Source organism: Excalfactoria chinensis, chromosome 20 (genome assembly GCF_039878825.1).
Source record: "Excalfactoria chinensis isolate bCotChi1 chromosome 20, bCotChi1.hap2, whole genome shotgun sequence".
NCBI lineage: Eukaryota > Metazoa > Chordata > Aves > Galliformes > Phasianidae > Excalfactoria > Excalfactoria chinensis.
Genome location: NC_092844.1, coordinates 6,052,593 through 6,080,082, shown reverse-complemented (window position 1 = coordinate 6,080,082; position 27,490 = coordinate 6,052,593). Strand labels below are relative to the sequence as shown.

The 27,490-nt window shown below is 49.2% G+C and overlaps 1 protein-coding gene across 9 annotated transcripts in view; it reads right to left on the bottom strand.

The window, feature by feature from the left end:
• The window catches only part of CAMTA1 (calmodulin binding transcription activator 1), a 266,410-nt gene that overhangs the window by 18,902 nt on the left and 220,018 nt on the right, over positions 1-27,490 (bottom strand). For 8 of the 9 annotated variants that reach the window (XM_072354281.1, XM_072354279.1, XM_072354284.1 and 5 more), the window contains 5 exons: positions 18,194-18,347; positions 13,076-13,216; positions 9,055-10,910; positions 8,096-8,222; positions 7,588-7,722 (listed from right to left, as the gene is read on the bottom strand). In XM_072354281.1, the coding sequence (XP_072210382.1) occupies positions 7,588-7,722; positions 8,096-8,222; positions 9,055-10,910; positions 13,076-13,216; positions 18,194-18,347 (2,413 nt within the window). Of the gene's footprint in view, positions 1-4,264; positions 4,399-7,587; positions 7,723-8,095; positions 8,223-9,054; positions 10,911-13,075; positions 13,217-18,193; positions 18,348-27,490 lie in introns of those variants that run through there. The other variant, XM_072354288.1, reaches the window with a different exon arrangement.

Here is a 27,490-nt window from a genome sequence, read left to right as displayed (position 1 = left end):
GTGTTGCTCAGCAAGCCTTTGTTCAGGCAGTGCTGCAGTGCGCTGCAGTGCAGTCTGCTCCTCTGCCTCCTCCTTCCCATCACCATGCACAGCACGTCATCTGCAGAGCCCAACAGCGACCTGATGCTGCTGAGCCCTCCCTCAGCTGAGGGCTGTGGCACACAGCTCATGTTGTGGGGACACGGCTGTGTCTGCAGGGCAGCAGCTCCATGCTGCATCCCACACCTGCACGCTCCGGGCTGCCAGCACTTGTGTTTTATTACAGCTAGGAGGAGCGACGCAGCCCAGCTATCGCATCCTAGCCACCAACCTCACACAGACCAAAGTTCTGTATGCTCAGAAACAGCAGCAGAAAATGATCCCCATGAGATACAACAGTAGGCAGTGCAGACTGAGATCCATATTGATACAGATGTAATTTTTGTTTACTAGCACCAAACATCGTAGGACAGAAATGGGACCCCAGGCTTGTGCCCATCTTCCAGGCTCTCCCCAAAGGACTCCAGTCTCAGTGATGAACCTCCCCTCTTCCTGCTCACATTAAGTGCTTCCTCACACCTCCTGCCAAGTCACCAAAGGGATGACTGTCACTGTCCCACCATCCCCGGACAGAAACAAAGAGAAAAAGGGAACATTTTTCGGGAAACAGTATTGAAACAGCACCTAATATTCCTGTTCAGACACCTGGGCAGCACTCCCAGGGATTATTTAGGGCAGCGCTGCCTGGTACCCAAAGGTAGCAGGGGGTCTCTGTTGGGCTCAACAGGAGTCTGAGGAACAGACAGCAGGAATTCAAACCTGTAACCCTCTGACTCTCACCAGGACAACGGTGTTTTCCATGGCTAATTGTCAACCACCGCTCAGCCTAAAGGCAGATCAGAACCATACTGCTATTAATAAAGAGGGAAGGGGATTAAACCTTCTGGAGCTTCAGCATGGAGCCGAGGGAGCCCTCCTGAAGGCTGGCAGAGGCTGCTGTTATTTCTCCAGCCTGAACTGGAAAGCTCCAGGCAGCAAAGATAGAAGCAGGGTGGGAATGCACAGCAAGTCCCTCTGCTGCCCATGTTCCAGGTGACGTAATGCACCACCTAAGCACGGAACTAAGACGCAGCTGATAGCAGTGGAGGAATTCTTTGCATACAGTCAGCACAGCTCCTGCTCTGCTGAGAAACCAACAGAGCTACAGAGAGAACCTCTGTTCCCATGGCAGGCTCAAAGCAGCCCACCTGCTCACAGCACTCCTCATCTGCAGCCAGGACCTGCCTGTGTGCAGCTGCAGCTCCGTGCAACCATCAGCTCCCACACGTTTCCTTCTTGGTGCACACTGCAGCATCACTCAGGACCCTTTAAGCATAATCCCTTAGAGACTGCCATTCTCTAAGCCCCAAGTTTGTCAGCTTCAATCTAAACATCATCACCTTGATCCGTATCGGGATTTGCCGGGCTGTATTTGCACAAACATCAGCAGTGTTGAAAATGCAGCGTGCAACTGATGCCACCGAAACTGCCATGAGAACATCACTGCCCGTTTATGTACCCCTGTGTTCAACACCTGATTGCCAGAAATGCATTATCAGCCAAGTCTCAGCAACAAAAACAAGATGAAAGTGAAGTGCAAATGAAAAGGGCGGGGGAGAGGGGGAGGAAGGTGCAGTAATTTGTTTTTACCTTTACCAGCAACTGCTTCACGTTGCAGTAAATAACAGCTGGGCTCTAAGCATCACAGAGGACATCCAAGACCATTTACCCTTTATTATTTCTTATTTTGTTGGGCAAACTCTTGTGTTTGTGCTCACCCCAGGGGCTGTGGGCAGTCACTACTTAGTATGCAAGGAAAATACATCACCACCATTTCTACACTCTTTTATCTCCCACAGGGGGTCTCATGGCACGTACCTGCGCACTGAAGACAAATGCTCAGCTGCACATAAATCATGTCGTCCAGACCAGCTTCTCTCTGCCTACATTACACAGGAAACCTGAGCTGCGTATGATTCCCTGCACTGGAAGCAGCCAAACGCAGCAAAGATGGGTGCAGATGCCTGTGCTGCCCAAGGCCAGCCTCATCCCAGCTACTCCCACCCTCTTTAAAACCTGGAGCAACTCAGAACCAAATACCTTTTGCCAACGTAACATCATTTGCAGACTGAGCACAACTCGTGGGTTTCTAAAACTGTTCTTCAAGGCTGCTTCCAACAAAGCTGGTGGAAATGACTGCATTTCTGTATCCGAAACACCTCATAACTTACAGAAAACAACCTGAACTTGCAATCTTCTCTGGAGATTATTCTTCTTCAAATTTAGCCACAAAAGTACAACTCTGAAGGCCCGCACGTAACTCCTGGACAATATATTAACTCAGGAGACCTGCTCCATCACGTCAAAGGCTGCCTGCACTGCTGGGGCTCTCAGTCCTCACAGCAGAGTGAGACACTGTCCCATGGACTCACAGACTTGGAAGTGCAGGACTCCCCACAGCGGTACCTGTTGGCAGGGAATGGTCCTCCTGAGGAGACACAGCTCCACGGCCACGGCAGTGCCACCCATCAGCACAGAGGGGCAGAATGAGCCGCTCAGCCAGAATCCGACATGCCCAGAGATCACTCTGAACCTACACACACGTACCCGTGTCAGAAGGCAGCCAAGCACAGCACCTTCCAACACTCCACAAGTTTATTCCCAGGTGAGAAAGTCGCTACTGGGAACGCACCACTGATACCAGGTGGGACAGCCTGCCTGCAGAGCTATCAGAACCACACATCCCACCTGCAGGCAATGAGGTGCTCAGGGCATAAAGGATGGAGCTCCCACCCAAAGTGGCACAGGGAAAACAAGAACCAAACTTGGCATAAACACCTTGTGCTGCAGAAGGCATTCACAACTGAAGCGCTCCCTGTGACAGCACACACCTTCACCCCCATCTCCTGACCCAAGCCCTGTCCCAAAGACAATTATTAGCCAAGTATTTCATGACGGGGTTCTCGCTTTTCAGGCTACACAGTGTGGCAACAGTGTCCCCATTTGGTGGGCAATGGCTCAGACCGTGTCTCTGAGGGATCAGCACCGAGCTGCTTTTCTCACCTCTGCACGCTGCCTTCCTGGACAAGTAAAGAACTCAAAGGCACTTCATTACTGCTCCCCTCCTATTTTACAAATGGTTGATTGTTTGCATGTAATATCTTGCCCAGTTCCTCCATGCAGTAAAAACACCAAACAAGTCAAAGCACCGGTTTGACCTGCTGTGTTTTTGAGGAGTCATCGCCGTCAGCAACATCCTGCTCGGGTCTCACAAGAAGAGCAGTTTAATGGTGTGAGCTCACAGGTCAACAGTCTCTACCACTAAACAAAAGCACTTGCGATTTCTCCTTAATGTTGTACAACATACGGACAGCCCTGCTAGTCAGGGAGGTCACCGTCAGGCAGAGAGAAATGGCACAAGAACAGGAAACAGTGCTCACACTGAGCCCAAGACAGACGGAGGTACAGAGAGAACCTCAGCATCGTGCCATTCCCACCCAGCAGGAGATGGGGGTGGGTCCGGCTGACTTTCCCCCCTCAGGTGCCCATCTCTGGCCATAACCTCCATAAAGTACTTTGCAGCTGCTCAGAAACTCGCCGTGCTTTCCCACAGGTGCCAACACCGTGTGCGATGTGCATGGGAGCACACGAAGAGCCTCAGCCCAGGGCACGCTGCTCATCGGCACGCGGTGCTCGCAGTGTCTGCCTCCAAGAGAGGTTGCAGCAGCTGCGTGCAGAACAGCACTGAAACAAACCGACCCGCTGGAACCGGGCAGAGAAAAGAGACCGAGATCTCCGGCACCGGGAGCTTTTGGAGATGGACATCCCTCCCGTTTGTCCCATTTCTCAACTGGGAGCAGCGCAGATGGTCTGAACTCCTGCTCTTTCTGAAGAAGCGCCCTGCAAAATACCGTTGGGACAGATGTGCCTACAGCATCCCCAGCCCCTCCGGGAAGGTCTGGGCCGTTCCGCTCCTCATACTCACTCCAACTGGAAACTGCGAGCTGGAGGCGTTCCGGCGCTCTTCCGCACGTGTGATGCTGCCGAGAGCGCCGGGCCGGGAGCCGCGCCTGTCCGCGACAGCGCCCGGGGAGCGGGGAGGAGGGCACGGCAACGGACCAGCCCGAGCAAACACCGCCGCGTCCCGCAGCCTCCGCGAACGCTTCGCCACCGCCGCCCGCCCAGCGCGTCCCGCCGCTCCCCCCGCGGCCGAGCAGAGCGGCGATCCCCGCCCTCCGACACTCACCTGGGCGCCTACAAAGGCATCGGCGGCGGCTGCAGCCCGCGCCCGGCGGCGGGGCAGGACGGGCCCGGCTGTGTCTGCCGCGGCTCCCGCCGGGCTCATGGCACGCCGGCAGCCAGCCGGAGCTCCCCGGCGCGCCGCAGCCTCAGCGGAGCGCTCCCCGCGGCGGAGCACGGACCGGCGGCGCGCAGGGACATCTTCCGGCGCCGGGAGGGGGGGGGGGGAGACGGCGGGAGCCGGAGCGGAGCGGCGGGCAGAGCTCGGGCGCGGGGCGAGCACCGCCTCCGGGCTGCGCGGGGATGCGGCGCTGCGCGCTGGGACCGCCGCTCCGCGCCCCGACGGCGGCCGTCCGCCGCCCCGCGGCTCTCCGCCCTCAGCCCACGCCGGGGCCGCTCGGCGCCGCCATGGCGGGGTGCGGGATTCGGGCCCCGTCCCGCGGCGGCGCTCGGCGGCGTCCCGGGGCTGCGGCGGGCGGGAGGCTGCGGCCGCCGCCTTCCTTTGTGTGCGCCGGCCCGGTCCTGCCCTGCCCCGCTCCGCTCCCGGCGCCGCCGGGCCCCGCCCCGCCCGGGTGACATCACCGCCGCCAGCACCGGGCTGGGCGCGCAGCCGGCCCGGAGCGGCCGAGCTCCGGCACTGCGGCTCCCATCCCGCCGTAGGCGCCCCGAGGCCGATGTGCGGAGATAATGAACGATAACCGCTTCTCCGCGTCGTTAAAAGCCGACGTGAGATCCGCGCCGTGCGGTCCCGCGCTCCGCAGCCGTCCGGGCACTGCGGCGTGTCCGCCGGCAGCGGTCGGAGCCTCCGGACGGGCGGCACCCGCAGGGACCGCGGCGCTCCCACCTCCACGCCTCCACCGCAGCCAAGCACAAAACAGCGTCTGGGAAACGGAACGACAGAACGCAGCCTTCCGAACCAGGCGCAACGGGAGCTGCCTGCCCCAACGGCTGGACGGGAAGGGACCAAACATGCAAGTCTCAGTGAGAACACGGAACAAAGCCTCCATCTTCAGATCTCACCAGCACGAGTACACGGCGCCTGCAAGGTCGCGTTGTCTCCATCTCACACACTTCCATGCTAGAAACAGGCATCAGGTCCTGGTGAACAGGATCCCAATCAGCTCCGCACACACAGCCTGGGGCTGCCTGGGTGCCGTGCAAACATCCACATCACAACAACAGCACCGAGCCACCAAACTTCTGCACCTTCCAGCTGGGAAAGGCAGCCAGAGCTCACTGAGCACCAGCAGGCTGGGAGAGCTTCCCGTGATGCTCCCTCCTATCAGCACCATCCAGTTCCCACCACAGCTCTGCCTGTCCGACACATACCAAAACCTTCAGCTCCCTCACGTCCCCCACCTAACCTGTATATTCTCTTTGACAATTCAGCTTATTCCTTCACAACTCCCTTCCAGCAGGTGCATAAACACAGCCCCGGGGAGCACGCGTTGTGCCCTCCTCCACATGCCCATCACACCCCATGCCAAGCAAACACCATCTCTGTGGGTGCCTTCTGAAAGCAGCAAACACACTGCAAGTCTGCACTAAAGAGCCTTTCTAATGTGCTAGCTGTGACCGTAAGATCTCTGTCCTTCGGGTCAGAAGGGGTTTGGTTTGCTTTTCATTTTTCTTGAGAGCGCTTCTCTACCAACAGCAAACGAGAGGAAGCAGCAGCAGATCGTGCTGAGGTGCTGTGTGGGCACAGGGGGACCTGCTGGCACTCTTGGGGCAGGAGGAGCAGCAACACACCCCACTGAGGTGTGATTCCTCCTGAAGAAAAGAAGCTGAAGGTTCTGGGTATCTGCAGAGCTGGGCAAGGACAGCTGACTTATTGTCACCTCAGAGTGAAAATACACCTCCCCTAAATAGCACGTCTTTGTCTTTATTTTAAAGGGACTTGGATGACACCATTTCTGCGGTACGGTGGAGTTTGTTAACCCTCTAGTGCTCACATAGCTGAAATAATTAAACACAAAGGAACTCAGAATGTTCCTCTGGATTAAGTAAAAAGGATATTAAAATCCTGGTCAGTACTTTGGGACTATGGAGAGTGCTTGCCATCCATCCCTCGAGACGACAGAACCAGCAATAGGACAAGGATTTAATGCAGTGCAATTAGAAGCAAACAGAGAAGATGAGGATTTGTGTATTTATTCTACTGATAGGATCAATTCACATTAGCTTATAGCTAAACTAACATCTGTACTCTCGGAATAAAAGCCAAGATGCTGCTGGTCCATTAAAAACAATGTCATTTGCTGCTTTCAGAGCACTGTGCACCACAACAGAGCCTTCCGATAGCTCATGGTTCATGGAATTATTCAGCCTTTTTCCCTGAAGGGCCTCTGCATTGCAGCGGTCCTTTTCCTTCCCCCCCATCCCCCATTAGCAATGCCCTACTTTGTTCACTGCTGCAGTCCCCCTCCCTTCCACCACATCACAGCACTCATGGAAAGCCAGCCTGTTCCCAGCACACACAGCACAAACAGGCAGCACTCAGCTGCCTCCTGCAGCTCCTGCAGACCCACCAGCACTGCAGGAACAGCCAAAGAAGAGCTTTAAGATGCAGCCCCGCTGCACACGGTGCTGGAGAGATTGCACAACGATCCACACACACCGATGGGCAGGGACTGCTAGGCTGTGACTGTGTGACAGTCCCCGGACTCACAGCTACTGACAGCACGGAGGAAGCATCTAATTGATGTCTTAATGAGAGCAGCTTTTTGTGCTTTGGCTTCCCAGACAGAAGGAGGGAGCCCACCAAAACCCCTTCAAACACCACCTGCTGACATTCATACATTGCTGGCCCACATTAAGCTTCAAACTATTCAGTATTTCTCCTGTTAAGTCAATCAGTTCTACATATTTGCCAAGACTGTCAAAGTATCTGCAGCAATAATAACACAGTAACACACAATCCAAATCTTCGTAATTACTGCAGTATTTTGAAGTTAAGCTCATATCAAAGTAATATATCCACAGCAGATTTCCCAAAGCACGCAGTTCAGTGATGACTCTGTGACTGAATTGCAGTTACTACGTTGGCAGCTCACAGACAAAATTAGATGAGGTTAATTGACTGAGCAACAAACACAATCAGTATATTAGCTCACTATTGCTTCAGTGCGGCCCTGTGCAAACAGCTGATCCTGTTCTTTCTTTTTTCTTCCATCAGAAAGAGGGCTTTGATTAATGGAGCACTGAGCAACAGACCTTCCCCACGACACAACCTCAGCCCTCTGCATCACCCCCCCACACTATGGGCTGCTCCTTTCATTCACTGTTCTATCGTTTGGTGAGCCTAGTTAAAGAATATCGTGCACTTCTTACCATCCAAAGACAGCCAGTCATGCTGGGAGGAAGGCAGGGTTGGCAGAGCTCTGGCTTTGTATTCAAACACCACAGAATTGGAGATGATCTGATTGTTGAAGGCAACTTGCAAAGTCACGAGCCCAGTGTCATGAGCTAAAAGAGAAGAACAAGTGGTGAGACAGAGACCTCCCTGCAGCAATGCCCAAGTACAGTCCTGTTGGTGAGCTCCATGGGCAGGCTGACAGCAGATACAAGAGCAGAGGAAGCACCTGGCAATGTGACCACAACTGAAGAGTCCAAAATGTCAGCCTGCATTTGAAAACAGGCAGGTTTTAAAACACATTTAAGAGTCATACAACAGGTTCTTTTTGCATGAGGTAGGATCAACATGTGCCCCCAAATTAATCAACTTCACAGCATTTCATGTAGCAAGTTGGGGCTCAACAATAAGGAACAGTTATTCTGCATATATTGAAAGCCAAAAACTTCCTCTGAAGCCAGCAGCTGTAGGAGAGCTGTTCCTTACCTGGGCAGTAGCAGCGCAGTACTCCTGGCTGAATTAAAGATGCAGGCACTGAGATCTGATCAAACAGACAGCTGTAATTATTGCTGGCTTCTTGCCACGGACCAGTGATTAGAACTTTCACTCCTCCCTACAGCGAACAGAGGGGAAAAAAGGAAGCATCATGAAAAGAACCCTATCCACAGCAGACCGTGCACTGGAATGGTTGAACAGCAAACAAAATCATGAGGGCAGATACAGATCCCTGGCACCAGTAGCCACCAACAGAGCTTGCACACCTCTGTTCACCTGCCCTGCAAGGACTGCTCTGCTCACAGCAGCTGCTGCTGCAGCCTTTGGGACACCTCGTGGTGTGCCCTTCCTTGGCCACCAAACCTTACACTGCAGGAGAAATACATTATTCCCTAACAGAGCATCTCTGTTTCTCTTTGCTCACTCTGTTCCCCCTGTTCTGCTGCTGGCAGTGACACAGCTTGCACTTCACTGGGCATTGAGACCTTGGTAAAAAAAAAAAGGAAGCACGATCACACAGGGGTGACCATGAAGGGGCTGTGCAAAAGCAGGGCTACAAAGGGGCCCTTCAGCACCAACTTCAGCAACTTGAGCCCGTCCTAGATCTCTCTCCTTGCCCTGACAGGGGTCTCAAGATCCATCACATGCAGTTCAGCACAATAAGGCTGTGCACGGTAGCACAGGGCTATTACATAGAAGTACTTGGCCTTTCAATGAAACAAAACATTTCTGTTCAGATGTTTCCAGGTGAAGAAAGGGCCCTATCAGGGTGACAGAGTGCTTAATTAAAAGTACCCTGAGACATGCAAATAGCCTCGGATGCCCTTCCTTCTAAGAGAAATGTTTTAAAAACCTTGTGAAAGCTTTAACAAAACAGTTCTCGGAGCTGTTATTAACAAAGCAAGTAAGGATAAGGCAGTAAATGTTAAGGAGTAAAAGCCCTAACTTACCTCAGGGTAAGACCATTCTGGTGAATAATCTGTCACCATGAACAAGCGCCCACTCTGCTGTAGCAACCCCAAAGTGCCTTGTGCTGCAGCTGCTGAGACCACCTCAGCCACATGCATGTATGCCATCGTGCTGGCTCCATTCTCTGTGCTGCTGAGCTGCATGTTGGCTTGCTGAGGACTGCAGCAAGGAATGCACATTTCAGCCTGGTTGTAGGTTGTTCTGTTACTATCTTCAGGCTGAGAGAGTCCGGCACTGTCACTTGACACCAACTGGTGTCCATAGAGGGCATTGCTCCCACCTTCTACAGATATGAAATCATTAATTAGATCAGAAAACTGGTTGCTGAAGGAGATGTCAAAGTGGTCCAAGTTAAGCTCCATGTTGGAGGAGTTATTTAAGCTGGGATGGGCCACAGGATAGAGTCCTTGTACTACGTTTCCTTGGAGGATAGGGAGATTGTTCCCATTCCTGATACCTCCATTGGTCTCAGGTTGCAAGTAGTGTTCTGTGCTGCAGGCTTGAAGATCCCCTGATTTAAGTAGATTTTCATTCCCTTCTGCCTGCTGGGAGGTCTCCATGGGAACTTCAGCTTCTGCAGTCATAGCCTGGAAGTTTGCTTGGAACTGCATGAGCTGGAGAGAAGAGGTGGACTCTATTCTGGTTTCCACTGTGCCATTGCAGTTGGAAGTGGTTTGGGATGGGGACTCTGTTTTCACACTGGGGATTCCTATTGTATTCACAAAAGAGCCACTTGTGTCATTCAAGTTGTTGTGGGTGTTTTGCTCAAGGGGAAGAGGTTTGCTGGCATCCTGCAGAAAGAAGCTGGGGGAGGGGGTCTGATGAACGTGAGGGCTCTGGACTGTCTGATTGAAGCTGGAAGAATAGTCCTTGTTGGAGTCAATGGCACTGAAGTCCATCTGCTCTAAGGTGGTACTTGGGCTCAGACCTCCTCCAGACGGGAGCAAACCTGAACCAGTAGTGAGGGTGAGAGTGTTAGATGCAGAAGAGGAGGAAAATGCTTCTTTGGACATCTGTTGTTCAAAAGATGTGTCCTCCGTTTTAATTTCTTTTGTGAGGGTTGTATTGAAGTTGAAGCTACGTTCTGCGGTGGGTGACTGCCTTATGTTGGTACTGATGCTGTCACCTTTCATACCCCCTCCACCATAAGTCTGCCCTTGCTTGGGATTATTAAGAAAACAGTCTGGGTCAAAATTCATGGTGGTTTCTGGAATTTTTCTGTTTCCATCTAAAGTTGTGGAGAGCACAAGTTCCTCGGAGACGGTGCTGGGCAGCATGGACAAGCTCTCTGAATTGGCCGTTGTTGGAAAAGCAAATTTGTGTCCATCTGAACTCACAGCAAGTACCAGTCCTTGTGCAGCCGCATCTGAGGACAGAAGGTGTTGATTTGGGCCAGAGGTGGGTGACATGGTGTACACAGCTTCACTGGTGACTTCTGACATAAACACGGTGGCACTTTGTGACAGGCTTCCCATAACTGATGCTACAGCCATGCTGGACACACCAGTGACTGCTGGGCTATCCGCCATATCCGGGTCGCTATTCAATCCACTGCTGATGGACACAGGAGAATTCTGGGTTGTGTCAGGGACTTCCACCTGGTTGGTGGAAGAAACCTCCGTACTGTTTTGATGGAGCAACACTGGTTTCGCCACTTTGCCATTCCTCTTCTCCCGGCTGGAGGCCTTGCCATGACTGTGCTCGTTCTTGCCTTCAGAGACATCGTTATTTTGTACCTCTGAATGAGTGCTGTACCCACCTGTCCTTGGTTCGACCTTTGGTGATATGATGCGATGTTTGGCACTGTTACACTTGTGATGCACACTGCTTCCTGCCCCTGTGCCAGAAAACAATGCTGGTCAATCAGTAAGCACAAAATTAAACCAATGCTGGTTGCACATCTTATGGCTGTATTAAAGGAAAGCCACGCTTAGGTGCTTCTGTGAGCGAAGGAGAGAGCAAGCACACATACTAGAGCAAGAGGCACCATGGAAGTAAAAGTAGTTTCTTGCTCGTGCCACATGTATAGCTCCCTCCCCGTGTAACACACAGATCCATTGTGCACAATGACAAGCCTCAAAACACGAACCACGTGCACACTCAGGTTCACCACACACAGCACCTCCCCTCACCTTAATTCCTCCTGCCCTGACAACAAATAAAGAGGAAAGGAATCGGCATCTGTGCCAAGTTTCAGAGTTACTTAATGTGGGCAAAGTCTGCAAAACAAGTCTGTCAGCCATGGCAGAACGTTTCTGCCTTGCAGGCCCTGTTCCTTTTGCACACAGACAAGATCTCCAGCCCCGTGACATGGATGCTCTGCTCTTCTCCATGGCTGATGTTGGATGGTTTGACAACCACGTGGGTTGGATGCTGACTGCTAATCTGGAGGAGAGAGATGCCACTTTGTGCTCCTGTCCCTGACATAGCCCTCCTGCACAGAGTGCAACCCTCGTTCTCTTTGTCATATCTATTAAATGGCATTCAAATTACTGAAGAAAAAGTACATTAGCACAAAGAATGACTTCCTTCCCATAAGGACGGTGATGTGCTTCTCTCATTCTATGTGGTTCACATGTTGGCAGGTAAACATTTAGCACTTGGAGAGGTCGCACACACAGAGCACCATCAGTGCCAGAGTGAAGAACGCTTGAGCAAAGGTCACTGTCAGACAGCTCTCCATGGAGCTCAGGCAGCGCCTTCATGGGCACGACTGAAGAGAAACATTGCCTCAATTTCCAGGAGACTGGAAGCCAGGCGGTCTGAAGTAAGCAGTTCTCTCTGAACAGTGCCCTGCCCACAGCCTCCAGTGCAAGAATGGCATTTATCGTCCAAAGAACAGCCCAGCCATCGGGGTATGCTCCTTTAATTGATTCATTTTTCCTAGGATGAGGTGAGAACAACAATTATTGTTCTGTATAATGACTGATGGGGAAAAGAAGCTCCTTGTAGCTAATGGCTACAATTACGAATGCCATCTTCTGGGCAACACAAAGGGTCTGCATAGGAGCTCTAATCTGCCAAACCTTTTGTTCCTTGCCCTTGAAGGGGAACTTCTCTTTTATGCACTCAAGATTTGAATCAGGTCACTCAAAGTAGTTCAGGACAGCGCTGTTGAGATTAAATGCAGTATTAAATCTCTCTATTCTCCCAGGTATAGAGACCAACGGGAATATGAGAAGTTTTCACACTGCAGTATTTGCCAATGACAGCAAGGAACTGGGGATGTGTGTGTCAATGTGCCAGCCTTTACAAAACAAAGTGATACTATTATGTTAAAAACCATGCAGCAGACTTAGCACAAGACAAAACATCAAAGGGAAGCATAAAAGGATTCGTGTTCAGATCTGCAAGCCTGGATCAAATGCTGAGCCTGCAGGCTTGAATTTTAATCCAAACCCAGGTATTTCAGGGGTCATCATTCTTACTTAAAATCTCGATTGTAGAACACAACTGCCCAGAAAAGCAAAACAAACCCTTTGAAGCACAGACAGCTTTCCTTTATAAATCTCTCTGAAGACTAATTAATATATGATATGTTTTACTTGACCAAAGTAGTAGGAAGGGCTGGCTGTAAGGCAGATGAGATGGAAAAATGAATCATATTGCTTCCTACTTGCTGCGCAAAGCTCTAACACTCAGGATGCTGTTTCCTGCCATTCTAGTCTCCAAACAAAACCATCGTCTTTTACAGGAGAGAAATCTCTCGTCTTCATGGTAATTAAATTAAACCTGTCTTATTTCTGCAGCCTTGTAAGTAACCACCTGAGCGCATCTTCTCCAACAAAGCAGGCTGCGGGGCGATGGTTTCCAAGTGTGATGTGAGTAGAACAAATTCTGGAGCATGGAGAAGGTTCATTTTGTTCCTAAGTCTTCTATTGCCTCTGAACTCATTGGGTCTCAACACTTGACAGTACGGTATTTTTAGCATTTTAATGCTGCACACCCTATTCCAAGCCTGGGTTAAGCTACAAGCGTGTTGTGCCTTCCCGTGGTACTCACCCAAGGTACCAGTGCAGAGACAGTTGTGTGTCCGAGGCTGCGGTTTGGTCTGGTGACTATCGAGGATCTGCTGCACCAGCTGCTCCACTGAGAACCCTGAACTGCTGTTTCCATTGCTGCACGTCCACTTAATACCATGAACTGTGAAGAGAACAGGAAAACTCATCAGGAATTTCAAGAACACACCAGGAAACATCAAGTCACCCCAAAAGAACAGCAGAAAGCCTTTCCTGCTGATTTTACTCGGAGCTGATGAGCACCAGCAATGGCACCAGCTCGCCATTCTTCTGGTTTCCTATCCATAGATTTCCCAAATGCATTAAGAAAACCCAAAAGCAACAACAGAGTATTTGTGCTTCACCGATGTAAACCAATGCATTCTAAGGAATCCTGGCAGTTTAGGCTTGAAAAGCTTTTCTTCAAGGCCTTTGTCATACTCCAGAAAAGCAGATTCCTTCCAAAATCCTTATCCTTAGCACTGCCAAAGGTAAGAGTCCCACCTCTCCACCTCTCAATTCATGGCACTTATTGACAACGCAGTCAGAGGGTAAAGATGGTATGTGAACATCCTGTTCTCCCCTTTGCCCTTCCACCATTTGCAGCCAATGGGACATGGTTCCTGGGTCTGCTTTTTCAATCAGGTGTTGCCGCGCTGCCTCATCACCCACTGACATCACATTGCCTCACAGCATCTCGTCTCACTCCAGTTCTGTATTAGTTTGTATTTTTATAGGCTGAGTTGAGAAACTTGCAGAAATGCTGTAAATAAGGTTTACAAGTATTTTTCCTCCTATCACTATTTAAAGCGTTGCACTTGGGTTAGTAATGAGTCCCTCTATGCTCGCCTGACAACCACATTTACCGTTATTGTACCCAACAGATTTTGCTTTATAGTATGTTCACATTCTGCTTTTCCTCGTAACACTCAGTGTCTGTTATTACAGGGGAGGCTCACTTTATCCATGCTTCCTGCTCCAGTTCCTCCACTCACATCCATTTTATTCCCATCAATACATTATTCTGTCACACGTGACGTTAAGCTTAACAAGAAATGTTCAAACAGCAGCTTTGCACAAAAAGAATCAAAACACACTGAAAGTGAGATTAAACTGCACCGAAGTTTTTGGAGTATATAAATATTTTTTCGGCTCCATAAAGTTACTGAGCTGCAATCGCTACTCAGAAACTTAGCAGTGTTATCTCTGCTTACTTCAGAAACCATTTGCTGCAGAGCTGAGCTCAGACGTTGCTGTGTACAGTTCTGTCTTACAGCAGCATGGTAGAGTTTGCTTCCCACTATGACTAAACCCAGTCAGGAGCGCTGCACTAAAGAGAGCAAATCTGATAAGGGCTCTTATCTCATGGCTTGCGTATCCATGATGGTTCCTGCTAGGCCTGAATCAAGCTGTGAGCTGGAAGCTAAGAAGCAACAGACAGTTTTATAGCTGGATACCTACAGCACCATGCATATTATTCTCAGGTCCTTCCACTGTAACAAAGCTCCATCCCTATGGATCCCTATTGCAGGAATCAAGCAGAAGCCAAAGCTTTAGATCCTCCTGAACGTATCTATAACATCCACAAAGAAGTTCTCCAAACAATGAATCTTCTTGAGAACATCCTATGCTCTACTCAGTCTTTTTCATGCTCTCTGTGCTGTCCACACAGCTGTCTGTTCCCTAGAGCTCAGCTGCTGATCCTTTGCCTCTTTTTAACAAGGGCCTGTTTGTTTTCCGGATAACGATGCTGCTGCCTGCATGGAGCAGGTAAACACTTCATTAGACTTATCTCTTCACATCCGGACACCCACATTAAATCCAGTCCTGAATTTCTAGCCCTCCTCTTCCCCCTCCATTGCTTGCATGGCCAGATTTCCTGGCCTCGCTGCTGGGAACGCAGGTGAATTTGCATTTGCCATTTCTGAACGTCACTCACTGAATTCACACGTCTCTGCACAAAGGTTCACTCAGCCATTCCTGAAGGTTCACTCTTAGCCATTCCTGAAAGTCCTTCTTCCAAGACGACAGCTCTCCTTCACCGCCTGCTCACATGCCCATCCCTGACAGCTCATGGGAGGCGGCAGGGAATCACAGAATGGCTGAGCTTGGAGGGGACCTCAGAGGACACCAAGCGGCAATTGCCCTGCCCTGGGTCGGGCACCCACTCGGTTACAAACCCGCAGGAAGTGCCGCAGCGCTGCCGCTGTCCCACCTCACACTCATTTGCACACGGGAATTTTCTCGCCCAGCCGCCCCAAGTTCCGGGCTGCTCCTCCGCGCCGGCAGAGCTGCAGCAGCGCTCCGAGCGGCCGCCAGGTGGCAGCACGCGACAAGGAACGGCCCGGCCGAGGCGCTCCTGGGCTCCTCCATCCACGTCACGACCGAGGATGCTCTGGATGCGATTCTCCACGCGGATCCCCAGCTTTGCTGGTAAAACCCGCCCGGGTGCAGAATGGGAGCAGCAGTGGTTGGTAAACAGGTCGTGGGAAGCCTCAGCTTCCACTGGGGGTCACTTCATAGCTCCAACAAACGGATGGGAAATGGTGAAAATCGTCCTTGAAGCACAATTGGTCTTTTAAGCATAAATTATCCTGGTCTGTTAATGACATCGAATGGAAATTTAAGTCAGCCTAGAAAAAAAACACCCACCACGCAACAAAAAGCCAACAGCTCGGTCCTGCAACTCATGACTGTGACTATTTCCACCATCCAAAGCCCACACTGGGCTCTCAGTGCCTGTTTGCAGCAGGGATGTGGTTTCAGGTCACCTCCACGAGTCTCCGCTGCTTCATTGACGCCCCAGAACAGCCACGGGGGACTCCGTGAGATGAGAAATGCCCGAAGGCATTAAAGTTCAACCAGCACCACGGGGAACCTCCATTGCCTCAGCTGTGGCTGCGAGCCAGCAGTGGGAGCAATCCATTTGCAAGCAGCAGAGAAATGAAAAAAGTCTGTATTTTTTGGAAAGGTGGCTCTTAACGGCAGCGGATGTGAAACGAGGATGGCAAAGAAGCACCAGCTGCAAGTCTGAAACACGCTCTGCCAGCTGAGGGATGAGAAAGGCAGAAGGGGATGATTTGGAGAAGTATGAGCTGGCTGACAACCTGCTGATCATATGGAGTTTATACACTGATCTCAGCTGCGCCGAACTCTGCATTTGGCTTTTACCACCAGATGCCTGAAAGGAATCTGCTGATCTGTTCAGAGAGACCCCAAAGCAAAACTGGGACAGGGGGGGAGGAAAAGAGGAAAGCAGTCTCACATGGAGCCCCACTGAACGACTCACACGTGTTTCTGACAAAGCCCCCGCACAATGTCCACATGTTGTCACTCATTCAGTTCAACTAAGAGCTGAATGTTGTCTCTGACCTTGGATGAGGAAGAACCTTTGTGCCTAAAGGCAGACCCAGAATCAGCTTCCTCTAATTCTGGGACATCCATTGCCTGGAACAGGGTGCAAAAATCTCCCCACAGATACAGCACTGAGCCTCAGACCTTTGGGCACAGCATGGAAACCCCATCAACACCTTGAACTGAACTCAGAATTCTAAAGAAAACAAACAGACAGGAAAACCTCACACAACTTCAGAGCCTGGGGGAATAAAACTGAGCCACGAGAAGGGACGTTAGGAAAGGTGAGCGCTCACAAAGTCACGAAGGATGAGCTTTAAGGCAGAGAAATTTGAAACATCAGGAAATCGAACTGAAGTCTTTGAAATAATGTGACTGATGGGAAAACGCAGCGAGAGCAGCGGGCTTGGCTCCCAGATCTGATGGCACACCCCATGCAAAGGAATCTGATGGCTTCTTGGCGAGCAGCGTCCCTCTGTGTTCCCTGACCACCGTTATCTGGGTGCTCTCTAAGTCTGATCAGAATATAATGCTTTTGTAGTAGCTGCATTTCTAAGGATGCGTTCCCTGGATACGTATCCATAAACAGAGACGTGCACTTGCATACATATTCTGAATAATTGTGCAGAATTTCATTCTTCCCTCCTGAGACATAAAAAAAAGCCAAGTGTTATTAAATTTACAGCTAGTTTGCTGTGGTTTTCACATCATTTTCTTGATGCACTGCAAGCTTCTTTTTTTTTCTTTCCCCTCCCCAGACAGGCTGCAGCAGCTCCCCCTCCTGTTTAACACTGAGGCTCCTGTTCAGTCCCAGCTTTCCTTTCAACATCTTGGACTTGTCTGAGGTTTGCTGCTCCCACGGCCATATTCTGTTCAGCAAATATGGTGGGTACCCATACAATAGCAGTGCTGTTTTAGATAATGCCATGCTTCAAGGTGGATGCACGAGGTGCATAGAGATGCACTGTGCAGGACACGTTCCCTGGTCACTCCACACACCTTAGCAGTCTTCATTTCACACTGCAGATTTTAGAACAGTAGTAACTGACGCCCATCCAGAAACACGTCGTATCCGCTGCCTTTTCAGATGGGATCAGCAGCAATTCCTGGAACCTAAAACTGTGCTTTCAAGAACAAACTTGTGCTTCAAACCACACTGAACAGGGGAGCTGGACAGTGGATTATGACACTCATCCTGTGGGTGTCTGCACTGAAGTTCTGCATCACCAAGCCACCTGACTCCGGTTTTGTTGTGCAGTGGATAGGATGTAGATCCATTTTAACAAGAATTTCCCTTTGACAGTTGGCACTTGAAAGGCATCTCACAGCAGGAATGCCGCGCTGATACTCAGCTCCACAGAGCCTTGCTGTAAATGGCAGCAAGCAGTTCTGATCTGACACAGAACAACACGAACACAGAGGGTCCTTCAGGGAGCTCCACTTGCTGATACTGTAAGTAAAGGCTCCTTGTGAGTGAGTAGACCCCCAGAAATGGCACGAGCATAGAAGGGTGATGAGGGGAACTTAATCCCATAATTTTGGGACAGTCTGGGCAGCTCTCATAGTATGTAAATGGGTTCTCAGTAAAAACCTTCATGTGGAAAGAACTGACAGCTGACACTTGGATAAGATACACCTGGAAGAAAGTGCATGCAGATACAAGTCGAGTTTGATGGTGACAAATGACTCCTTCAGAGAGGTCAGTGGCAGGAAACGGCATTGCACTCTAAATTCATCGTCCAAGGAGAAGAAAACCCCAGATACTCACACATGGGTTTGAGCTGTCCAATGAGTTCCTCTTTTGTCCATTTTGCCCATTCTTTCTTGTCTGTATTTATCGAGCACAAGATAGGGCCGCAGGGTTTCCCACAGTCCTCAATGGCAGGTACGTTCAGGTAGTGCACCAACACGATGTCTGGGTTCTACAGGGAGAGCAGAGAACACAGGTTATGTAGTTGGACCTCTGCCTGACCTGGTGGACTTACTTTCCTAATGAAAACAAGGACAGAGCATCATGGTTAGACGCCATGATGGAGCAGGTTCCCTTGAGATCAGAGCTGATATGGAAAAGGTTCGAGCCCACATCAGGTTATTTCAGATACATGGAAGTTCACCTGAGAGCATCAATAACAGCCACGCTTCTCAGGACAGCTGCAGAAAGAGGGAGGGAAGAGGTTAGCTAAAGAGGCTCCAGCATGGCAGTGCCCCCAAGGCCCCTCTCAGAGCAGCCTGTAATTGCTTGTCTTTTGCAGAACTTGCAGGTTGTGATGGAGCAGCGCAGCCCCTTCCTGCAGAATGCTGGGGCTGGAGGAGACGCGTCCTTTGCAGGATGCTGCAAACCAGCCCTGGAGCAGCTGCAGGGCGGCTCGTCCCGCGGGGCTGCTCCGCTCTCTTTCCCACTGCGCCTTTTTACAGGAGCTGAGGGAAGGGAAGGAGCCGCAGCGCCGCTCTGACGCACTGCAGCGCCGTCCCACCGATAGGGGCGATTCCAGCAGGAGCCCAGCAGCGCGTTTCCACAGCGCCAGCAAATGAATCATCCTAACAACAGCAACAGACACAACTCAGCCAGCTTCCCAACGGCATCCCTGGGATGCTGCACAATAGATAATAACAAGATTGAGAAGCCCATTTCTTTCCCTTAAGTCATTTACTCCTAAGTTCACCAACTTAAATGACTGCTTTGGAATTATTTATAAAAATAAATAGGATAATGGCGTAATTAAAACTCTAATGTTTCATTAATTATGTTAGAGCCCCATTCCGAGCAGCGCTGGGAACACGATCCATCACTTGCAGAGGGTGTGCTGATGGGAGCACTCAGTTATGAAACCCACAGAGATGGAGCTCGGTGTGCAAGGACCCGGCCAAGGAGAACCTGAGCAGCAGCAGAACACAGTGGGAAGCCTCAGTGCACGACTGTCCTCATATGCAACTCAGGAATGAGACAGACAGTAAAAACCACCACCTGTACACCCAAACAGTCTCCACCAGCTAATTTAACTTAACCAGCAATTGAGATGATGAAGTAATATAAAGTAATACGCTCCAGAGGTTTCGTAGAAAGACACCTCTTCAGACTCGTACCCAGAGCAAGCCAGTTCAACATGGACCTCAAACTTGCTCTGCCCATAGTGAAGGTAACTGCCGTACAGGAAACGTGCCAGCACGCTGGATGTGCTCCTCAGGAACCCTGCAGCTGGGAGGCAGGGAAGCCTTTCAGGGAGCCCTCAGACAGACACTGCAGGCTGGAAACGTGCCCGTCAGAAAGCTGCCAGTGATTTCATTCACAGCCTCAGCAGAGCTGCTCGGCTTCCCCCAGATCACAAGCAAAGTTGTGGCCATCTGTCCCCAAACTGGGCAAGCCCGCTTGGCACGCTGAGCCCCAAAGCATCCTGTCCTCCTCCTGAGGAGGCTCTCCTTAGGGCCATAGGGATGGGACTCATCCCAGTACTCCTGGCACTGTAGGACAGGCAGAAGTCAGTGCAAGAAATGGTTAAAAACACAAAAAGCTGCTAGTTTTGAAAAAGAAAAATGCTGCTGTAACATCTGTCTGACTCTAGTTTGCAGCTTCATCAGCACTAAGTGGTCAATAAATCAGACTGGCGTGGCGTTACCTTTCTTCTATGGCTTAACCATTAATCTAGTGCCAGTTCTTATGAAAAATGAAGGAGAAAAAAAAATATGTTATAGAGAAAAATGTATACATTATCTAGAAAGTAATAGTAGCATGTAATGGTGCTGCAGACCTCTCAGCATAATTGCTAAAGCAGAGAGGCAGCCTCCCTGTGCTACCCACTCTGTGCCATTTAAATTAACCAAGTAAATCAGCTATTGTTTGTTCCACCAGCCCTTTTCATGATTGTTTTTGATGTTAGAAGAAACACAGAGCTGAAACAAGAAAGGCTTTTCTAGCTCCAATATCGTGGCAGAGAGCAGCACAGCAATGCAAGGAAAAGCACGTCCAGCTCCTAAGGGGCTGCATAACACCAAGACAAAGAGAGGACAGGAACCAACAGCTCCAGGCTAAATCTCAATGGCAGTGCCTTCCAAACCACCAATGACCACAACTGAAAAGACTTCATTTGGAGAAATACCTCTGACCTGAGGGAAGGTTCTTCTTCTAGCAGGGAGTACAGCTGTAAAAAAGGGAGCAAAGCTCCCTTCTGGAGGGCTGGTTTCCATGTACTACAACCACCACTTAAAGCAGAAACTAAAAGAGAACAGCATTCATGGAATCTGCTGCATAATTTTCTGCTTTGAGTGAATTCAAGTATTATACCTTCCCATTGGTTTCACCTCTGAAACTGTAAAGAGGGTTTTTCTTTCCTGGCGGCTGTTCATGAAGTTGGTTCTGTATTCCCCACAACACACAAAGTTGCTCCCAACTTGCAGGGAAGACGATTCTCATCCATCACTGTGGGACAGACCGGATCACCACCGAACAGATTATCACCCAGGAGACACAGCACAAAAGGTTTCTGCAGTTTGAGAGGCGGCTGTTACACGATGCTCCACTGTCCCCAGAGACCGAGAAAACCTGCTTATCCTCCCTATCTAACCTAGAAACAAACAAATGAGACCATTTCCAGAAATAGTGAGATACAGGTGATAGATTCTTCTGCTATCTATTAAGAGCTTCCTCTCAACGCTTTGCAGGCGGAGCTGGGGACAGCTGGAGCTTAAGGCACTCAGGGCACAACAGACATGGAAGGAATGCAAAGAGGCTGGCAGGCTGGCTTTAAACAAGACTTTGGTTTTAACACCTCCATCTTCTTCTTCCTTGAACTGACTTCCTACTGAATCTTCTCCAAGTTCCTCACATTAAAACCTTTGGAGATACTTAGTTTAAATCAGCTCATTTCTGAGATGAGAAACCAGCAACGGGCTGATGCAGCTCCAGGTGCCACAGACAAGGAAACAAACTGGGAAGGGCTTGGGAGGTCTGACAAGTTATTTTGTACACTCAAGTCATTGTAAGAATGAGTTTCCCTGCAATTGTTTTAAGGGAATCATAGGGCTGTATGTTTTATAATATGCTCCCTGGTTCCTCTTCAATACCTCGGTAAGGGAAGATAAAGTGTAATCAGGAAAGTAATTGCACAGTTCTGCAATTTGTGTCTCAAAAGAATGAGTAGGGGGCACAGAGCCACTGCAGGGCAGAGCTGGAAGAGAAAAACACGGCTTTTCCCAAACGCTCACTAACACATCATCAAATGTGATATATTTTAAAGTATTTTCTACACGAAGAGCTGCCTTTGAGTTCTCCCGGGGATCACATTTCTTTAATATGCACTTTGAATGTAGGAAAACGGAGTGCCGTAATTCCACAGCCTCCGAAGTTCCCAGCAGAAGTAATTTCTGAGTTGTCTGGGCCCATCCAGAAGAGCATCTCCTGTGCTGTTATGAAGTACAACAGAAGATGGTTCTGCACAACCAGAAGCACAAAGCCACAGAAAACCAAAGAGGTCCCCTCCAACCTGAGACTTTTATGATCCTATAAGAAATACCTGAACCACAGGCTGCAGCTGCAGTAATGGAACTGCAAATCCTCAGAAGCTTTTGACTTTTAAATATTAATGCATTTCTATGAATTAAGAGTTCAGTGTGAACCTGAAGATATATATACACATTTTAAATGGTACTGATGTAGGCAGACCAAGAATCACCTCGATGCCTGCCTGGAGCAATGGCAGATAAAGTCATTTAATGCTCCATGTTGCCTGCATGGTACACAGCAGCCAATGAGTCCTTTCTATTTTTACACTTTGGTCAGGCTCTGAGGGCTCCGTCATTGACAGCTCCTTTAAATTTGTTACCTTTGATATCAGTGACTGGTAATACAACTCCCAGGGGAAAAGCATCAGTCACGTTCTGAGCACTTTCATAATGTCTGCTTTGATTGTCCTGCGATATTTTTGTTCTATGGCGTAACCCCTACGGCACTGCTCCATAACGGAGTTTATTCATTAGATGTTCTCTTGTGCCTTTGTCATCTTTCTAGACAAAGTAATGCCCAGTGTCCAGAAGTCCAAAGTCCTCCTTTGTGATACATATTTTCTGTTTTAGAGTCCAACTTTACTTTGCACCGAAGGTTCAGGTAAATAAATAAAGAGTTAAATCAAAGATGCGCAGGGAGCCCAGTGATGTGCTGCCAGAGAGCAAGAGCAGGACAGGTGGCAGTGATGTGCCAAAGTGCAATGCCAAAGAGGCGCTCTCCCCTTTCTCAAGGTGGAAGTCCTTCCAATTGTTGGCTTTTACTTGTTAGACAGGATGTCCTAAAAGGACTCACAGCAACCAGCAGGGAACTGATGGAGCATTTAGATTGGAAACATTGAATACTAGGACAACAAAGCATCAGACTTAATTTTCTTCTGAATTGCAGGAGAAAAACCATTAGATGCCCTTCTTTCTTCTTCAGTATCACTCAGAAGTCTTGCATTTCCCCAGACTGAAGAGATTAACAAACAAAGATTAGCATCTAAGAGTTCCTGCTGTAGGCTGTTAGACTGAATCTAGCTTTCCGGGCTTCCTGTATGTATTTCTAAGACTCCCAAGTGGATGCCTTGAAATCTTAAAAGGAAATGTGAACCTCATCAAAGCTCTGTTACGCCGCTCTGACCTGTTGAGGAGAGCAGTTATCTCCTTATCAAACCTTTCCAAGGACTTTGAGTCCTTTATAATCGCTCTTGGTCTTAGAGATCTTCCTAAAGGAAACCCCAAGTACTTCCTGATCAGATTTTGTTTCTTTACTCCATGTAAGAGAGCAGACATGAAGAATCATCTAAGTGCAGCATTTCAGACTATAGGATTTTACTGTGGAATTCCCAGCACAGGCTTCCAGTCTCCATGCAGCCTGGTCCACTGACAGCTATGCTTGCCAAGTAGGGCACACTCACCATCGCATAATAAATACTACAGCACTCAGCAGCAACATCAGCCTTGGGATCTGTCTGTGGGCCTGACACATCTGCCAGACACCATGAGCAGTGAATGGCACGCTGATATCCAGCCCCTTCCTGCCTCAAACTCCCAAGATAAACCAAGGAACCTGGCTGCCAAAGATACCACTGGTATTATTTGCAATGAGCAGAAGGGGTGCTACAACCCAGTCACAGCAGAGTAAGTCACCCTTCAGCATAATACATCAGTCTCAAATCCACTGCATGGGAGCAGCCTGGTGACTTCCTAGCAGATAACAGGACACCGATAACCTCAAAAGCCGCATTATTTAAAACAGAAGAAGGTAAGCTTTGTTTAGCCTTGGGCTCAGGTTGAATGGATGACAGATGTCGAAGCTGAGACCAACTAGATTTTCAAGCAGTGAGAGCACATTCATCAGGGATGGAGCATTGGAGGCTGTGGCATCACCAGCTTCGTGCTGGCCAGGCATTGGCGGAGCGGTGTGCGGAGCTGGGATGTGGGTCTCTGCTTCTCAGCACCCCCCATGGCTTTTCTCTAAGCTTTACTAACAGACAGACCACTCAAACAGAAAGCATTATTCATCTCTCCTACCTGCTGCTCATCTCAACCACACGCGCACAGGTATCTTCTGAGACAACCCAAAAAGGCAGCAGTAGTCAGAACATCCAGTGCCAGACATGGGAATAATTAAAGTTTACCTCAAGTGCTTTTAAGTTTGTAAATGCTGGGGACAGTGAGCACAGATCAAAGGGTTTTTTTCAGCTTAGGCATTCATGCATCCGAAGTAGTGTCTAAGGAAGTGGTAACTCTGAGGCATGCAGAGCTGATGGAGAAGATCTGTGGAAGCCCCATGTCCAGCAGTGCCCTCTGCTACCCGGACTGTGAGCTCTGTGCACTTCCAAATTCACTGCTTTTTCTTCCCTCCTGACTTGCACACGCAATCTGCTGCTGCCAGCCCTTGGGCTAAACAAGTGGGGAGGACTTATCTCATCAAGGTGGGATCTCAGCTCTGCTCACCAAAAAGCAGAGCGCAGCTTCTCATGTTCCAGGGATTCATCACACCAACCAGGACTATCAGGATTACAGGTGAGCACATCAATGGAATTCTGTGATATTTGGGTTTCAACAAAAGCAGGCCCAAGAGTCTGAAGGTAAGTTTCCAATCTTTTTTCTTTATAAAGATAGAGACACAAGGAAAAATGAAATCTAGAAAGCATTGTCAGCTTGAATGATTTTCCAGGTTCTTGACACTGAACAACCATCATCCCTCAGAGCACCAGGCAGGCAATAAAACCAATAAAACTAATAAAGGAAAACGGTGTGGAGCTTGACAGATTTAGCTGTCCCTGGCATGTGACAGCCTCCTTTACCATGCAGGCAAACCGAGGTTGCATCAGACTTGTCTATAGAGTAAGTGAGACCTTAACATAACAGTTGGATTCCACAGGTGACTGCTCTCGTTACCTGCATTGCTCTGAATGCTGAAAACCTGATGAGAAGCTTTAATTACCCACTGAAAGTTGGGATCCTTAAATCTGTGCAGTGAGCCCACTCTAAATGTTCTGCAGTCTGTTACCAAACTCCAGACTTAATCCATCCAAGAGCTTGTTAACATTTCCTCTGTACACACACTGAATGAATGAGCTTTTGAAGTCACTTATTTACCTATAAATTACAACAGTCTGAAATCATTAACAACGAAGTAAATTGTTTTAATTGATCTGAACTTTTTTGTTTTTTGAACACAAGGCATGAACTTTGTTTCTACGTAACCACACTTTCTAAAGAGTTGAAGTTGTGTATTAATTGCTTGGAGTGAAACGTCCTTAAAACGCTCTGAAAAGCTGCATGGCCAAAATGATTTGCTAAAGCCAGGTAAAGGTTCAGAGGTCTCATTCCTAAATACCCACATCTAGCTCAATGCCCTCCTGCCACCTGAATAATGGCAGCCTTTGCCAACAACAGCAAAGAGCCAATCTATAACAAACAAGGTGTGCTGCCAATTAGTTCCTATTCAATTTTCTGTTCCAATTGGCTGGAGATGGCAGTTTGGAGGAAATATTTGATTTATGAATAGGGTTTAAATGTATATTTCAAAGTTCTAGGCACAGGTAAGGTCTCCATCCTTGCTGCTCCCAGTAGGGCTAATCACCAGCCTAAATGGGTGCCTCAGCTGAACCCGACACTGAAATCACATATAATTACACTGATTAATTTTGCTGAAAACATGCAGCATTTTGCTACAGAATTATGAACATAAGCAGGCAGAAGGATGAAAAAGCCGACTGCTGCTCAGAATAAAACGCTCAGGTGTTAAAAACACGTGAGTGACTGCGTGTATTAAAAGAGCAACACTGACTGCCACACCTGCTTACTGATGGCTGCAATGAAAACAGAGGGGAAAAAATGGTGGAAGGAGGACTCAGCTGCAACCTGCTGAATGCATCGAGTTATTTATCTGTATGTCAGAACAAACCAAAATGGAACGCTGTAGGACAGCTGGAAAAAGCACCAGTGGTGCAGACCATGTTAAGTGCCGGGATTGGCCAAAGAAACAGGGAGATCAAGTGGGGCATTCCAATAAGACCGAGGGAGCTCAAGGCAGTGGCAGCATCAATGGATACTCTCACTGGTTTCCTGGGAGTCAATTACTTAAGGGAAACGTAACCAAAGTGATGGTGAGGGAGAGTCTTCCCTGCATATCAACATCATTTCAGAAGAAACGCAGCAGTTCTAGAAAGAGCCTCATCTCCAGCACCGACAGACACAGCGCTGCTCATCGCAGGGAGGAGCGGGAACAGAATTACAACACAACTGAGTAGTTCCACCACGAAGTGCCTCCACGTTACACACAGCACGTGAAACAGATGCATTTCCTTATAGCTATCTCTTGCTGCACAACATGTCGAAAAGCCACTGAAATAAAATTGCTTGGTTTTCAGTTTTAAAGCTGCACTTACCCAAATACTATCAGTCTTCCGACCTATTGGCAAGGAAGAGCAGCAAATTACCTGTTTTTTCCCAGAGCTCCTCAAATCACAGCAGCCATCCGACTGGTCCCTCGTTACCTACAAGTCAACGCTGATAAATCACTGCAAACATCCTGCCTGTGCGCTGCCTTCTGGGGAGGCATCTGAAGCTCTTTGGATGGTTTGGCTGATTTACTAGCACACAGAATCAGCAAAGCACCCAAAATCCACAGAAAAGAAAGATGGCTTTGGTGGAGAACACCATTTTCTAGGTATCTTTCACCTGGAAAACCCCTCCACAGCCATCAGAGCACGGTACGCCTTGGTCTTACAAAGCAGCGTTGCCTTCATCAGAGGCAGCACTCCGCTCTCAGACCCAAAGTTACACTGTTCCCTCTAAGCAAATGAGCTGGTGGTGAGGAGGAGACGGAGCTGAACACGTGTTGGAGCACAGAGTACTTTGGCAGCCTGAGGGGACCCAGGGCTGCTCCCCTCAGCACACAGCCCAGGGATACATGGAGGAGGAGGGACTGCATTCGCCTCCTCCTCATAAACATGAAGCTGCAGCTGAGTAAGTAACATTAAGCCTGACGTGGAGAAGCTGTGATGCATTACTCACCCTGCTAAGTTTAATGTACAATTTAGAAAGATAGCACCAAAATGGAAAAGAGAACATCTTAAATGGCTCTGAAGGGTATTCAGCTCAGGCATCGCACAGAGTTAATGTTTAAGAAGAGCTCCTAGCCCAGTGGCAGAGCACCACCCCATGCCGAACAATCTGATTTAGATGCGTCTCAGCACTGAGGCACTTTAGAAAGAACTCATTTATTTTCATAGACCAGATTTAGGCTTTGCACTGAGTGTTAGCTATTACCTCGCTGCCTGATAACCAAAAGCCATCAGATCTGAAAGCCTTTATCCTCCAACTACTGCTTGGCAGAACAGGCAGCCTGAACCCGCACATGATCGCAATCTGCATTCACACAGCCCTACAGGAGGCACCACCCCAACCACAGCACGGGAGGCAGCAACACTTGGGCTTAAAAAGAAAGCCCGGGCAGAGATTAACACATCAGCCCTACTAATGCTGCTTTTGCACTCCATACACATGTGTCTGATGTCTGGGGTATTGCAGTAGGCTGGTTTCTCTTGGCACTGCACACCCTGAAAGCATT